The 15943-nt window shown below is 34.5% G+C and overlaps 1 protein-coding gene across 4 annotated transcripts in view; it reads left to right on the top strand.

The window, feature by feature from the left end:
* The window catches only part of MTDH (metadherin), a 57149-nt gene that overhangs the window by 23500 nt on the left and 17706 nt on the right, over nucleotides 1–15943 (top strand). For 2 of the 4 annotated variants that reach the window (XM_036829904.1, XM_036829908.1), the window contains exons 3-8: nucleotides 3105–3189; nucleotides 3913–4089; nucleotides 5488–5553; nucleotides 6900–7136; nucleotides 10116–10205; nucleotides 12393–12491. In XM_036829904.1, the coding sequence (XP_036685799.1) occupies nucleotides 3105–3189; nucleotides 3913–4089; nucleotides 5488–5553; nucleotides 6900–7136; nucleotides 10116–10205; nucleotides 12393–12491 (754 nt within the window). The remainder of the gene's footprint in view (nucleotides 1–3104; nucleotides 3190–3912; nucleotides 4090–5487; nucleotides 5554–6899; nucleotides 7137–10115; nucleotides 10206–12392; nucleotides 12492–15943) is intronic. The other 2 variants (XM_036829905.1, XM_036829907.1) reach the window with 2 other exon arrangements.

Below are 15943 nucleotides of genomic sequence, written 5' to 3'. Positions count from 1 at the left end.
GGGATTAATTTGTGGAAGACCTGTATCATATGAGGAAGTTATATTAGACTTTATATATGGTAGAAAATGGTAGGGATTTTTTAAATGGGAATGTAAATTAATTGGACTGGTATAGATATGTTGGGAGATGAACAATGGGAGGGAAGCCCTTGAAGTTAAGAATTTCTCCTAATGTCTCATTTACATGTCTGTTTCTCCTGTTAGATTAGTATAGAACACTTTCCATAAGTAGAAAGTTTTATTTAGTTCTATATACTGAGCTCCTAAAACAATGTCTGACACATAGTAGGTATTTAATAAATCTTGATTGTATGAAGACCATTCAAGAGAGGCTAGTTTAATAGTCCACCCAGCTCCATGGTGAAGCCTGACAACAATGGGGGGGGGGAAGAACTATGGGTAACAGGAAGGTAGAACTTACGTTCTCAGTTTTCCTTCAACTGTTAGCTGTAATGGAGCTGATCAGAAGTAAGACATTCACCTCAGTAGGATGGCTGGGTCAATTAGTAGTGTGTATACATATTTACTTTAAAGCTTTTTATAGTATATTATGTTACTAAGTCTCATCTGAGTGAGAGGTTACTTTTAAAGTGAGGTTACTTTTAAAGGTAATAGTATAAAATCAAACAAGATGGAAGCCTAAATCAAGATAATTTCCCTTACTTTTCTGCAGAGTTTATTTTAATGACAAATCATAGTATATTTCAGTGTGAATGTAATTCCTGTCCTTTTTCCATAGCTTCCCTCTTTTAAAAATAAGCTGATTTATGCATGCGGCTTTGTAGTCAGCAGTCTGCTTTCACATCTTATTTAATCCTTAAAAGAACCTAACGTGAAGTTAGTAGGAGTTTTTGTCCCATATGACAGTTGGGGAAAAGGGTTGAGAGTGATTCAACCCTAAATCACATAGCTAATACATGATTGAATTTATATTTGGCATTATATGTAGAGAGTCAGAAAGGAAAGTATTTGTGAGGCAAGGCTCTGGAGTCAGAACTGGCTTTTAGTCTCGGTTTCAACACTTAACACTGTATCTTAGGCAATTTATATAATCTCTTTATGGCCTCAGGTTTCCTTATCTGTAAGGCGGGGGTGCTTACTTTAGTTAGTTTCTGTAGGTGTGCACTGTCCAATATAGTAGCTGTTTGCCGCATGTGGCTATTTAACATTCTTTTTTGTACTGTCTTATTAATAGTTTTTAATATTGATTACATTTTGAAATGATAGTATTTTGGATGTGTTGGGTGAAATATAAAAATTAATGTTACATATTTTAACTTTTTAATATCTGCTAGAAAAATTTTAATTACATACGTGGCTTGCATTATATTTCTGTTGGACAGTACTACTCTAGACCAGGGGTTGGCAAACTCTGACCCCCAAATTCAGCCAGATTCCTATTTTTAGAAATGCAGTTTTACTGGAACACAGTCACACCCATTTAATTATATATGGTATATGGCTACTTTCATGCTACAGCAGCAGAATTATTTGGTTGCTACATATAGAACCATACGGCCTGCAAAGCCTAAAATATTTACTGTTTTATCCTTTATAGAAAAAGTTTGCTGGGAATTCCCTGGCGGTTCAGTGGTTAGGACTCTGCGCTTTCACTGCCGAGGACGTGGGTTCAATCCCTGTTTGGGGAACTAAGATCCCACAGGCCACACGGTCAAAAAAAAAAAAGAAAGAAAGAAAAAGGTTGCTGACCCTTGCTCTAGATTGTAACTGATAGATGCTCAGTGTGTTACATCTTTACTTAAGAGTGGATATGAGAGACAGAAAGTAGATTAGTGGTGGGTGCTGGTGGGGAAAAGTTAGTAGGGAGTGACTGCTAATGGGTCCCAGGTTTCTTTTTAGGGATGATGAAAATGTTTTGGAATTAGATACCAGTGATAGTTGTGCAACTTTGAAGATACTGAAAACCGCTGAACTACACTGAAAAAGATATCTCAATTTTTTTTAAGTGGATATGAGCCTGGTTTGGTAGAGGTAATAAACCAGTACCTTAAACATGATACATGTTAATGATAATGAGAACATGCAAAGAAACAGATGCAAATCAACTATGGGGAACGTAAGAAAACATTTTAATAGTTTTTATGTATTCCCATGCCACTTGAGAATATTTGCAAGTAGTTTCTTGATAAGAAGCAATTAGCTGTCATTTATTGCTTACTCAAACTGTCAGTTACTGCTTACCCTATTTCTTTTTAGTTGTAAACTTAACTTTAAGATAGTGCACAATAATACATACATAGCCAATCTTGGTAAATAGTTAAATGAGTGAATACAAAATATAAATAAAATCTATATTTTTAAATATTAGTTCTCTTCTGGAAACATCTAAATATAGAAATCATGGCTTTATGAAGTTTTTAGCAAACTTTTGAGAGGAGAAAATGTTAGCAGAAGGGAATTGGAAAGCCATTCCAAAAATGTCCATATCTTGTACATGTGTAGGTGTTTTTTCTTTAATGAATTACTATACATCTACCATATACAAATCTTAGGTATTTTCACACTGCTTGGAAACTGACAAAATATTGTCTATTTTGTACAGTTGACTCATTAATTTGTTATGCGAAGAGTATGCCAACAATCTGCTTTACGAAATCAAAAAACCAATAATCAGTACATCATTTTCCTTCTGACCACTAGCAATAGGTTTTTATTTTATTGCTCTAAAAACATCATGTTATAGTGCCTTATTTATGATGTAAGTTAGGATAGCATGATGTCTAAGGGCACAGACTTTGGAGCCAGTTAGACCTATTTCCTAATTTATTAACTTAATGCAACCCAGACAGCCTATTTAATATTTAACATCTCTAAGTCTTTGTTTCCTAATCTCTAAAATGGGAATAATACCTTTCTAGTGAGCTTGTTTTAAGGAATAAAGAATTGAATGTAACGTACTTATATAGTAACCACTGAATAAATGGTAACCTCATACTATTATTGCCATTTAATATGTTAAGTTTTTTAATCAAACATTAAATTTTTTTGGTTGTCAGCATCATACATTTCATTATGTATTTTACTGACTCCTACCTTTTCAAAAACATAATGAAATATTAAGTAACATTCTATTTTACTTTCAGTCAAAGAAAAATAAGAAGAAATCAAAGTCAGATGCTAAAGCAGTGCAAAACAGTTCACGCCATGATGGAAAGGAAGTTGATGAAGGTACTTGAGCAAGTGAAAGGACTGTAGAAAAATTTTTAATCCTTTTTTACCAAGGTGCATTATATAAAAGCTGCATTTGTTTCGCTTAATCTTTTATCTAGCTCTTCTTTTTAATAACTATAGATTTTAATGTACACATCTGTGACATTGTTAGGAGACACTTTTTTCCCCTAAATTATTTAAGGATCTAACAATGCTTTCCTTGAAGAGAACTGCCTTGAAATGTAAGGTCTAGCTCAGTATCTTGAGCAGTTTAAAAGCCATTCATTTTATCTTTGTTTCCTAGAAACATGGTTTGGTTTTTTTCCCATTGTTCTTAAATATACCATCCCTAGAAGGCTGGGTACGAAATTCTTAAGTAAGCCATTTATTGTCCTCACCTAATAAACCCATTTATTAGTAAGTATATATTAACACTCCCCTACTAGTACTATCCAGCAAGATAAAAAAATATGCAAGATAACTTACATCAATTTTTTCTAAACCAGTAGATGACAGATCTGATAAAAATTACCAGAATAAATAATGGCAGTTAGCTGTCTAAAACAGCGAGATTAGAATAAATTCATAGGATAAATTAGTATAATCAGCACTCTTGGTTTTTAGTTTAATATCTAAATTTATTATGATACATCAGATGCCCCACCATGTTTCCCCCCCAAAACTACAACTTTTTTGTCTTCCCCTTACTGAATAACGTTTTTTTTTCTGGGGCTATGTCAGGAGCCTGGGAAACTAAAATTAGTCACAGAGAGAAACGACAGCAGCGTAAACGTGATAAGGTGCAGTCTGATTCTGGTTCATTGGATTCAACTATCCCTGGGATAGAAAATACCATCACAGTTACCACCGAGCAAGTTACAACTGCATCATTTCCTGTTGGTTCCAAGAAGAATAAAGGTATATTAGTGGAACATAAGAGTGATACATCAAATCCAACTCCTTTTAATCAGATGTACAAAATATCATTACGTCAAAATCTGGCTATTTTGAACTGCTTACATCATTGTGCTGATATACCCTTCTTCGTGAGAGCACTGTGGACCACGTATTGGTTTACCCGATACCAGCAGTGTTACTTGTTACATACTGCCTAATGAATGGCCTATTAAATTAAATTGCCTTTCTGCTTTGTCACATGAGAAAATGATTGCTGCTTTTTTCTCATGTGTATTGCTTTGCCGCAACTCCCTAACATCTCCATTTCTTATAGTGGACATTCATTAAATGAAATGACTTGTCACCATTCTTTTCATTCCAAGATGAAACAAGCATGTTCTGGATAATGCAGGTTCTATCTGCATTTCTTATCACCCCAACTTTTTGAGAATGCTATAGGTGTTTGATAAAGCTAGACTGGAACTGCAAACATTATTGAGCTAATGTTCTTCCGAAGTATTTCAAATGTTCAAACTATCCAATACTGATGGCTTCTTGGTAGTTCTTACATTGCCATCATTTTTACCCTGGAGACATCAGTCTACAGAGTGATGCTGTTCATCTTGCTTCAGGCATTGACTTTTCTTCCTTCACCTTTTCATTAATTGCTAGCACCTCCCACTTGTCTCCAAACCTCTGTCTTAGCCTTGGTGTCTTTTACTTTTTTGCTTGATGATGTGGTGGAATTTATTGCTGTGGTACAGCAGTGACTTCTGCTTATCCATTTTCACTGTCACATATTAGCCATGCTGTAGTGTTTCTGTTGGTGACTCTTTTTCACTGTCTTGTGCATGCCTTCCTTGCTAGCAGAATGCTATGTCATGCTGGGTTTTTGATACATTGTGATCATTATGCTTTTCAGTGTCAGAGAAATAGTATCTTTGTTATAACATATAGTCTTACCGCTTGCCATATTTCCTAAGTCCTGCTCCAAATATTGGCAAAATTCTTCTAAGTTGATGTGTTTGCTTCCAGGAGTGTTGAAAAGGCACCTAGCTGGTATTGCTGAGAGGTGGCAAAGTTGAATCCAATTACAGAGCCCAGTTCTCCAATTCCTACTTTAAAGAATCTTGATAACCATTGTAGAACAGGAGACTCTATATATACTTGGGCAGTTTTCCAGGTCCTTTTTTGGCATTGTAGTTGACTAAGAATATGATAACTAGAGAACTCTGTTCCTTAAGAACATGTGAAATATGTTGTGAGTAAAAAGTGACTCTTTTCTAGTGTAAGACCTTAGTACTTAAAGGAACAATTTATTATAAATAATTAGTAAAAATTAATTTATATGTTACTCCTAACTTAATGTGCATAGTGGCCTATTTAGTATTAAATAAATTTTATTTCTATTTCAACCAGGTGATTCTCATCTAAATGTTCAAGTTAGCAACTTTAAGTCTGGAAAAGGAGATTCTACACTTCAGGGTGAGAGAAATTACATGTAACTTAAATTGAAGGCCCATCAAGAAAGAAACTTATATGTATGTCTCTTTCCTCACATGAATGACACAGAAAGAAAAAAAAGGCTTAGAAATGATTTTAATTACTAAAGTAACATAATCACAGTTCAGAGATTTTGGAAAATAGATAAACAGAAAAATCACTCCCACTTCTAACAGTCTTTGGTATATTCTGGTTGTTTCTCCCTCTCCCCTATATGTAAAAACATTCTTTTAGTTAATAGTTTATATGCAGTTTTGATTCTTGCTTGCATTGTTTAAGCTAATAGAGAAAAAGATTTTTTTTTTCTGGACTTGGGTTTGATATAGGCATATATGGGATAAAAGACTTTACCCCTGAAATTAAATAAGAAGGCTTAATACCTATAATCTTCTAAACTGCTTCCTGAACAGTATCAAATATTTCATAATAAATGGACTATAGTATAGAGTTATACAGTACTTCACAAACAGAAAATATATTTTATTTACTAGTTTATGATAAAGATTGAATTAAGTAGAGAATGATATACCTTACCTAAAAACTAAAGTGTAGTAAAACGTAAATTCACAAATGAAGAAGCACCTTCTCGTTTCAGGCTTGTTCTTAACACTGTCAGCTTCCTTCATTCTCATGGTTCTCAATCCTGGCTGCACATTACAGCCATCCAGGAAGCTTAGAAAACCACACACGTATATAAAAAGGAACATGTACTTACTTACACACACCTATGTGTATTTATGTATGTGTGTATATATATACACAACACAGATACATACATACACATGTGTACATATACCTGCGTATAAATGTATACACGCAAACATACTGATGCCTGGACTCTGTCCCTAGAGATTCTGATTTTGATTGGTTTGGGCTGAGGCGCCAGTGTCTACTTTTAAGAAATTTTTCATTTGATTTTAATGTGCAGCCAGGTTTTAGAATCACTGCCTTATACATTTTATATATATATATATATATATATATATATATTTAAGGAAAGAGCATGTAACTAAGGAGAAGTCTTTATGTTCTTAGTGGGTGAGTATACCAGAATATGTGTTTTCTTCTTTGTACTTTTGAGCAAGTCAGTCTGCTTTTGAAAACATTATTAGTATATATATTAAGTTCAAACCTACTCGTAGTTTTTAAATTAACAGTCATCCATGGTGGTCATGTCACTTTTTAAATTCTTCATTTTATCTTTAAAGCTTGAGCTATTTAGAGGATAAATAAAAATATAAATCAAGCAATTATAGAAACTTGAAAATATCCCAGTTTTAACAAGGAGTCGTGTATCCATTTTTAATCTTTATTTTCTTTTCTTTAAGTTTCTTCAGGATTGAATGAAAACCTCACTGTAAATGGAGGAGGCTGGAATGAAAAGTCTGTAAAACTCTCCTCACAGATCAGTGCAGGTGAGGAGAAGTGGAACTCTGTTTCACCTGCTTCTGCAGGCAAGAGGAAAACTGAACCATCTGCTTGGGGTCAAGACAGTGGAGATGCTAATGCAAATGGAAAAGACTGGGGAAGGAGTTGGAGTGACCGATCAATATTTTCTGGCATTGGTAAGAACTGTTAGAAAATTTTAAGTTTGTTTAAAATGCCTATCTGGTACATTTAAAATTCTCCAAGAATGAAAAACAGATCCATTAGTAGAAAAATTAGTCATGCTATACAGAAAGAATATAGATTAGCTCATCTCAGATCCTTCACATGGAGCAAAATGGGAACTAAATAAGTGAATAATAGCATTTATTATTTATTCTTTATTTAATTCTTTCACTTGCTTTTATCACATTTGATTATCAGTTTAGCTAACTGATATAATTGTGTATTTTTAGTGATGTAATAAGAGTAATGTGTGAGCAGACTTTTTGATTAATTTCAACAGTTCTACTATTGAGTTTAAATAAAAATAGTAAATGGAGGTACAGTTTATAGCATCAATGTGGTGTCTGTACTATTTTACAGTCTACAAAATGCCTGTTTGTAATTAATTTTTCCCCTGGATTCTAAAGATAAAGACTAGTAGTGAGAAGCTTATTTCTGTTGAGAGCCATCGAGTTAAAAGCAACTTAATTTCAGGTGTGTTTGTGTGTGCATGTGTTATAGAAAAGAAATCCATATTTAATATGGAAAACTGCAAAAAGAGAAGGAAAAACCCACTGTTATCACATTACCCAGTGACAACCACTGTTTTTTACATTTCCTTATGGTCCTTTTTTTTTTTCCAGTGTACAATTCTGTGGGTTTCATTTTGGTTTTTTTACACAATCCAAATCATACATGCATTTTTGTGTTCCTCCTCCCTCACTTAATATTGTGCCTCAAACATTTTCGTTACTTTCTGTAAGTATTTTATTTAATGACCATGTGATACATTGTGTAAGCATAGCATAAACTATTTCACTATTCCCGTATTATCAGAGAAGTAACTTCTTTTTTTAAAGAAATGTAAATGACGTTGCATTGAATATATTTGTTTGGGGGTTATTTCTTTAGGATAGATTCTTGGAAGTGATATTATTGGATTAAAGGAAATATGAATGTTTACAGTGCTCTACGACATGTTGTCAAAGTATTTTCTAGGAGAGTTCTAATTTATCCTGTCAGCATCAGTATGAGTGCCATTTATCATATGCTTACCAAGGTTGAGTATTCTTATTTTTTTAATCTTTTCTAATTTTTTTTTTTTTTAAATATAATTGCTGTTGAGTTTAAATCAGTATTTATTGAACTCCTAACAACTCAATATATACAAATACTTCAGAAAGTTTATATAGATAATCTTTTTAATAATTCTTTTTTTATAAATTTATTTATTTATTTTTGGCTGTGTTGGGTCTTCGTTTCTGTGCGAGGGCTTTCTCTAGTTGCGGCGAGCGGGGGCCACTCTTCATTGCGGTGCGCGGGCCTCTCACTATCGCGGCCTCTCTTGTTGCGGAGCACAGGCTCCAGACGTGCAGGCTCAGTAGCTGTGGCTCACGGGCCCAGTTGCTCCGCGGCATGTGGGATCTTCCCAGACCAGGGCTCGAACCCGTGTCCCCTGCATTGGCAGGCAGATTCTCAACCACTGCGCCACCAGGGAAGCCCCTAATCTTTTCTAATTTGATAAGGAAAACATACATAAATTGTTTTGGTTAACTTTTTAAAATCACTGATGAGGTTGAGTGTTTTTCACAACTTTCTTGATCATTTCTGTTTCTTTTGTAAATTGTCTATTCATGTTCTTTGCCCATTTGTGTAATGGCCTCTGTTTTTTTGTGCTTTAAGTTGTAATTCCTTGTGCATTAAACAGATAATCTTTTCTGTTGTGCTTGTTGCAGATATGTTTTGCTTGGTTTATTTTAGTTTAGGGGAGCAATAGACATTACAGAGTTTTTAGTGTTTAAGTAGAAATAACTGTTTCTTCGCATGTTACTTGCTTTTCCCATCACTTTTAAGCTTAGAAAAACTTATGTTGACTAACATCCCTAAGAAGCAGACTCTATATCATTTGCTAATATTGTTCTTCAGCTTGTTCTCCCGTCTTCCCCTGCAATGTCCAAAAATTGTGTAGAAATATCAAAATTTGTTTGGAAGAAGAGACAATCCCTAAATTCCTAGCCTCGTTTTCAGCAGTAATAAAAGCATAAATTTCTATGCTATAAAGCATCCTTTCACACTTAATAAAAGAAATGGTCAAATTTTATCAAGTAATCTTAAGAACCATGACCTTTTGAGATATTTGCAATTTACTTATAAAACCTATGTAGCATTTTCATAATTAGTACATAAATTAGTTGGTAGTACTTGCTTAATGTTGCTGTAGACAAACTTAAAGCAGCAGATTAGAGTTCCTGCCTAGATGGATTAGGACCTTTATTGAAATTGAAAGGGAACTATATTAAATGAGGTTTGCAGTGACTTACTGAGAAGAGACAGATGTGACTTGTCTCATGGATGTATATATGTTCCTTAAAATACTCATACGTAAGTAGGCAATTGCTTTAAAATGTTGAGAAGACATCATGGTGTAGTGGAATGAGCTTGTTCCTACTTCAGACAGACCTATTTGGTATGAATCCCTATTTTTCCACATATAAACTTTTAGGATATTAGGCTAGTTATTTAACCTATGTGAATCCCATATTCAAGTACTTGTAAGGATTGGCTATAATGAGTGTGAAGTACCAAGTTTCAGTGCCTGATCCAAACTGGTAGCTTAATTGTGGTAGATGATCCGGTAGCTTGCTATAGTAGAGAAAGAACGTGGACTTGGAAAGTAGGTTTAAGTTCCAGTCATGGCTCGGGTGTTTTCTGTCAGCAGGTCACTTAACTGCTCTGACACTTTGCCTAGCAGGGCTGCCCTAAGGATTAGAAGTAGTTGGTGTAAAGAGCCCAGTACATAATAGACGTTCAATAAATGGTAGCTATTGCCATATTAGGTGGTTCTGATTTCTAAGGGTATCTTTAAATATTATTATCATAGTTATAAATCTGTACGTATCTTTCAAGTTTCATTGCAAATTGAAGGTTCCAAGTGACGTTCTTTATTTTAACAGCTGCTTGGTCTAGTGTGGATAGGGGAATGAATACCTCTGAACAGAATTCTGCTTCTTTTGCATCTCTCACACTTAACTCTGCTGTTTCTGGTATGTGAAAACAGTCTTTCATTTAGTTAACAAAAAAAATTTGTTTAATTTTAGCACTTGCTATTTGAAAAAATAATCAGAGTCAAGTACTGCTATCCACATAAATTATAGATATACAGTATAAAGTAGCAGAGGTGTTAATAAAGAAAGACCTAAATTCTTACCTGCAGGTGGCTTAGTTCCTTTCTGTGGTGGAGATCGGAAGATTCTGTGGCCTAACTTAACTGAAAGTTTGTTGGCACACAGACGAATGCAAATAGGAGGCCTTCCCTTCAAGGTCATGACACTCTTCTGTTACTAGTTTACCCCTACCATAATTCTACTTGCAGTTTGGCATTTTATTTCTATCTGCCCTTATTCATCATGAGTTTATAGCTTTCGGGTTATGTGGACCCTCTGAGTATCTGTTGAGTTAGAAAATTCATTATTACTACTAAACTACTATAATTCAGCATTACTTACATGGATATGCCTTTTATTAATAATATAGACGCTATATATACTTAACAAATACTACGTAAACATGGGACACATTTAGTTTTGTAATGTTTGGTTCACGTTGGAATTCATGGGCCCAGTACTAATCTTGTAGTTCCACAGTGTCTGGAGTCACCTAGTCTAGAATAGAGGTCAGCAAACTTTTTCTGTAAAGGGCCCAATAGCAAATATTTTAGGCTTTGTGGGCCATACTGTCTTCTGTTGCAACTACTTAATTCTACCATTGTAGCAGGAAAGCAGCTAGAGGCAATACATAAACCAAATGAGTGTGTCTGGTTCTGAAATATTGTTCTTTTGATTTTTTTTTTTCAACCGTTTAAAAATATAAAAACTGTTCTCGGTTCATGGGCCGTATAAAAAAGGGATGGTTAGATTTGGCCTATGAGTTGTAGTTTGCCAACTGTTGGTCTCATAGGCTACATTTTAGTTCCAGAGGTACAAGTTAATTTCTTCCTTCATTTGGTGACTTTGGACAACACAGATGCTATTCTGTTCATATATTCAGAGAAAGCTGCTAAAGAAATAGCATCAGTGTTACTGTAGTCTTTCTAAGCAGCTAATGTGCTATTTATATATGAATTTTATAGGGTTACTCCATTTGTCAAAATTTATATTTAAAATATATAACTGTTTTGAGTATATTTCAAGCATATTAGTGGAAGGCTAGTAAGATCATCTATAACTAAGTGAAAATTTATAAGTGAGTAAGGACTTTTGTGAGGGGAAGTGTCTTTTATCCTAACAGGTATTCTTCTTAACCCTTTCTTTATCAGTGGCTCTGAATGCAAAGTGAATATCACAGTCACCTAAGAAGGACTCCAAAACATGTGCAAATTCTGATTCAGAAGGTCTGGGGTATATAAATACCTGATGGAAAACCACTGCTTTACATTTCTATTCTAAAACGAATTTATGGCTATAGAGCCAAGGATTTTTGACCTGGCATCCTTTAATTTATATGCCCCAAAAACTGTATGCAAAATTTTGTGTAAGTCCTGGACAGTAGTCCAACCACAGCTTTCATCATATTGCTAAAGGACTGTGTGACCCCACTCAGCCCATCTATTCCCCACCTCCCAAAAAAGTAAAAACAGAAAAAATTTAGAAGATAATATTCTCTTGTTTTTAAGTGCACTTGAACTTACCTTGGTCTCTAAACCACCAGCACAACTGCGTTATTCTCTTTGGCTTCTTTCTGCCTCACCTCTCTAGATAGTCATCTATTTCTTTTATTTTTTCTTAGGCAGAAGGTTCTAGCAAGCTCAGACATTTTCTAGTTGTGTCCTTCAGGGTTCTAAGGATATAGGCATACCCTGAAATTTCCAGTATTTCTTTTATGCTTTATTATTTTTCATGAAGAAGAAAAATAAAACAACTTTCTTTGACTTCTTGAAATTTGTAGATACCCAGTTTGAAGTATATATTATAAAAGACAAAATCTAATGGATTGGTACTAGGGAAAAAATATATTTCTGATCAGTGAATTCAATCCAGTGATTATCGTGCTTAAACTAAAATTACCCTCAATTCTGCTTTTCTTTATCTTAACTCTTTTTCTAATGTCTGCAGTTTTCCTTTTAGGAGAAATAAAAAATAATTAAGTCTTCGTGTGCAAAGTATAGAACTATTGTTATGAAACATCAGTAGAAAATTCCATTTTTAATTTTATTGCATTCGTTTTCATTTAAGGGTCTACTGCTGAGCCAGTTTCTCAGTCTACCACTTCTGATTATCAGTGGGATGTTAGCCGTAATCAACCCTGTATCGATGATGAATGGTCTGGGTTAAGTATGTCCTTTTAAAAATTATCAGTTTGTTTTTGTTTTTGTTTTCAGAATTTTCTTTCTAGCACCCTAATTCATGCTTTATGTTTTCATTTTAATCCTAATTTTTCACCTTTTAGGTCATAGTAATATAGTTTAATACCAAATGTGTACTACTTGTAAACTGACTATTGAATACCTGTAGAATTAAAACTAAATTCACTTTTCATGATTGAGGCAATATTTAAACATGAAGTTTTCTTATAATTGCTCTGTAGTTTGTCTAGCTTTTAAATTGTTTTAAATGAATGTTCTATTTCTTTTCCTAGTTTTAATATAATAGAGTAAATAGAATATACAGGAATGGCTTTGAATTCATGAGGTATGCACGTTTTTATATTGGTAGAAAACCATTTTCTTAGTCTAATTTCCAGTAGAAGCATAGGAAAGTTAAAGGCAAGAGTCACAAAAAAAGAGGAAGGGAAAAAGAAGAATATGGTTTTTATGTTCAAAAAGTTCATACCATCTTCATTTAAAAAAAAAAAAGACAGATTTTTTTTTTTCCCCACAACCTTAAATCTTAGAATGTAAAACCCTCTGGAAACAGGAACTCTCATTGACTTTCCTTATCCTCAGTACCTAGTGCAGTGTTTTATACACAGGTGTTCAATAGTCCTAATGATGATAAAAGCAAACACCTGACTGTGCCAGGCACTGATCTAGATGGTTTAAGTCTTATGCATATTATTAGCTTGTTTAGTACAATTCTGTGAGGTAGGTATTATTTTTTTCCCACACTTTCCAGTTGAAGAAACTGAGGTAAAGAAAAATTATCTAATCTTCCCCAGCCACACAGTTAAGTGGAGGAGCTGGTATCAAACTTTGGTAGTCTGGCCCCCGGAGTTCATGTTCTTAACCACTGCATGGTGCAGCCTCGATGATGATTGTAATCATGAAGGTGTGCTTGCAACACAATCCAAAGATTAGTCTTAGACTAGTCTCTGTTAGATTAGTTGAAGCACAGTTGAGGGAGGTGAGGTTGGAAAGGTATATTAGGAAGGACCACATTGTGAAGAGCCTTGAATTGCCAGCTAAATATTAGGGAGCCAAGGGTCAGAGTACTGGTTCAGAAGGTAGATCCCAGTTCTAGTCCTGACTTTAAAACGTAGTGCCTCATGTGTCTTGGACTTTGTCACTTATCTTGGAATCTAGATTAATTGACCTGTAAAACAGCAAATAATCTTTCCTATCTACTTCCATAGAGTGTTGTGAGGTTTTAATGAGGGAATGAACATGAAAGCTCTTGGAAAATTATAAAGTATCAGATAAATACAAAGTATTACAAGGATGTGAAAGCACTGTTTTGTGGGGGGCAGGGGAGGAAACAGTCTGTACTTCGGGAAGAATGATCTGCTACGTGCAAAATAGAATTGAGGAGTGATTGTAAGAAAATAGCACTGAGGTGTCTTGGGCAGCTGTGGGTTGAAGCTGAGGAAAATGGAGCAAACAGGGCTCTAGGCTTCCCTGCTTGGAAAGAATAGCTCTACTTTTATCTTTTTATTCTTGTGATAATGAAAAACACAGTTGGCTGATAAATAAGAGACTGAAATAAACATATCCATGGGACTCTGTACTTAAGTAATAAGTATCAGAACACCCTTTTTGTTTGTTATGCTGTATTGGCAGTCTTTTCAGTCCAAAGTTACTCTTTAACCTCATTTTCTCTGTGAATTTTATTTTTTGTGTTATCTTCTTTAATGTCGCTAATTTTGGTACTCAGTGAATTTAGTTATTCCTTCTAAATTTATAGAATGCATGAAGTATTTGAGATTACTAATCCACAAAGTATATATATACTATCTTTACATTTAACGATGTGATACGATTAATATATTGACCCTCTGGTTTGAGGCATAAACATCATTATCTAGCAGAAAGGCATTGAATTTACCCAAGCACTTGAATATAAAGTTAAGATGCTGGAACTTCCCTGGCAGTCCAGTGGGTAGGACTCTGCGCTCCCACTGGAGGGGGCACAGGTTTGATCCCTGGTTGGGGAACTAAGATCCCGAATGCCGCGCATTGAGACCAAAAACAATTTTTAAATAAAGTTAAAGACGCTAAAGTACAGAAGGTAATGTTTTTTAAAGACAGATGTTAATCATTCAATTATCTTGACCATAAAGGAACAATATCATCACAACCCCTGTAAAAAGTCAGATTTTGAATAGAATTTTGTTTTTGTTGGCACACCAGAGTGAAAGAATTAACGGCAGCATAGTGAATGGGTTGAGAGCATGGGCTTTGAGGACAGACTACCTGGGTTCGAATCTTAGCTTCATTGTTTTCCAGTGCTTCAGTTTCATCATCTGTAAATATAATATTTCTTCCCCCACAGACTTGTTGAGAGGATTAAGTGACATAATACTTATAAAGCCCTTAAAACACTGCCTGATAACATGGTAAATATTCAGTAAGTGCTGTGATGCTATTGATGATATTCTTCTAGGGGCATAATTAGTCTACTCAGTGGGGTTAATTTGTAAATTATCTGTTTAAACACTGGAGAAATTCTTTCTATCATATTTGTTTTATTTTATTAAAGTTAATGCTGAATTAAGTTCTGACCAGAAACAGCTGACAACCATTTTCTTACTGAGATAAAAAGGAAAATAGCTATGGGATGCTTAAACCTAAAACATTATTTCACAAGCAAATTCGATGGAGAGACAAATGCCTTACCATTTTGAAAAGACAGCTAATATAAAGCTCTTTGGAAAGACTTTGGCAAACTAATGGGAGAATTTTAAGAAATGAGAAATTACTCTATAAATGAAGGGAACTATGCTATGAATGAAACTGTACTACATAGTTTCCAGGAAACTAAGAAGATTATTAGCACCAAGTATATGTATACTTGGTGCTAATGAACTAAGGTTCATTAGGCCCATGAACCTTAAGAATTATGCGTTGTCTCCTGGTGACAATTTTTAGGCTTAGTTGATTGATCTGTTGATTTAAAGTAATTTTATTTGGGGAATTCCCTGGTTAGGACTCTGCACTTTCACTGCCAAGGGCCCCGGTTAGATCCCTGGTCGGAGAACTAAAATCCCACAGGTCGGGGGTGAGGGGCAGCAGGGGGGAGTAGTTTTATTTGATCCCAGTTAATTTAAAAATTATATAAAAACCAACCTGAAATCAATAAACGTGGAAAAATCACCATAAAGCTTTATAAAGCCTGTAGAGATTTATGCTTCTATTAATGTTCTGATAGAAGTTGAAACATAGGCTACAGTTACTCCTCAAACTTTATGGCTGTCTAAGCCTTTTACAAAAAAAGATAATTTTACTGAGTACTTTACTAGATTTTTATCCCTCACCCCCCCCACCACCATATTTATTAAGAAAAGAGTTTATATGTTAAATAGTGCCCATTCACTTCCTTAAACTTTTTTTTTTTTTTTGACAAAGGTTTTT

Source organism: Balaenoptera musculus, chromosome 17, assembly GCF_009873245.2.
Source record: "Balaenoptera musculus isolate JJ_BM4_2016_0621 chromosome 17, mBalMus1.pri.v3, whole genome shotgun sequence".
Taxonomy (NCBI): Eukaryota; Metazoa; Chordata; class Mammalia; order Artiodactyla; family Balaenopteridae; genus Balaenoptera; species Balaenoptera musculus.
The sequence above is the reverse complement of the archived record's forward strand: the minus strand, read 5'-3'. Positions and strand labels throughout refer to the sequence as shown.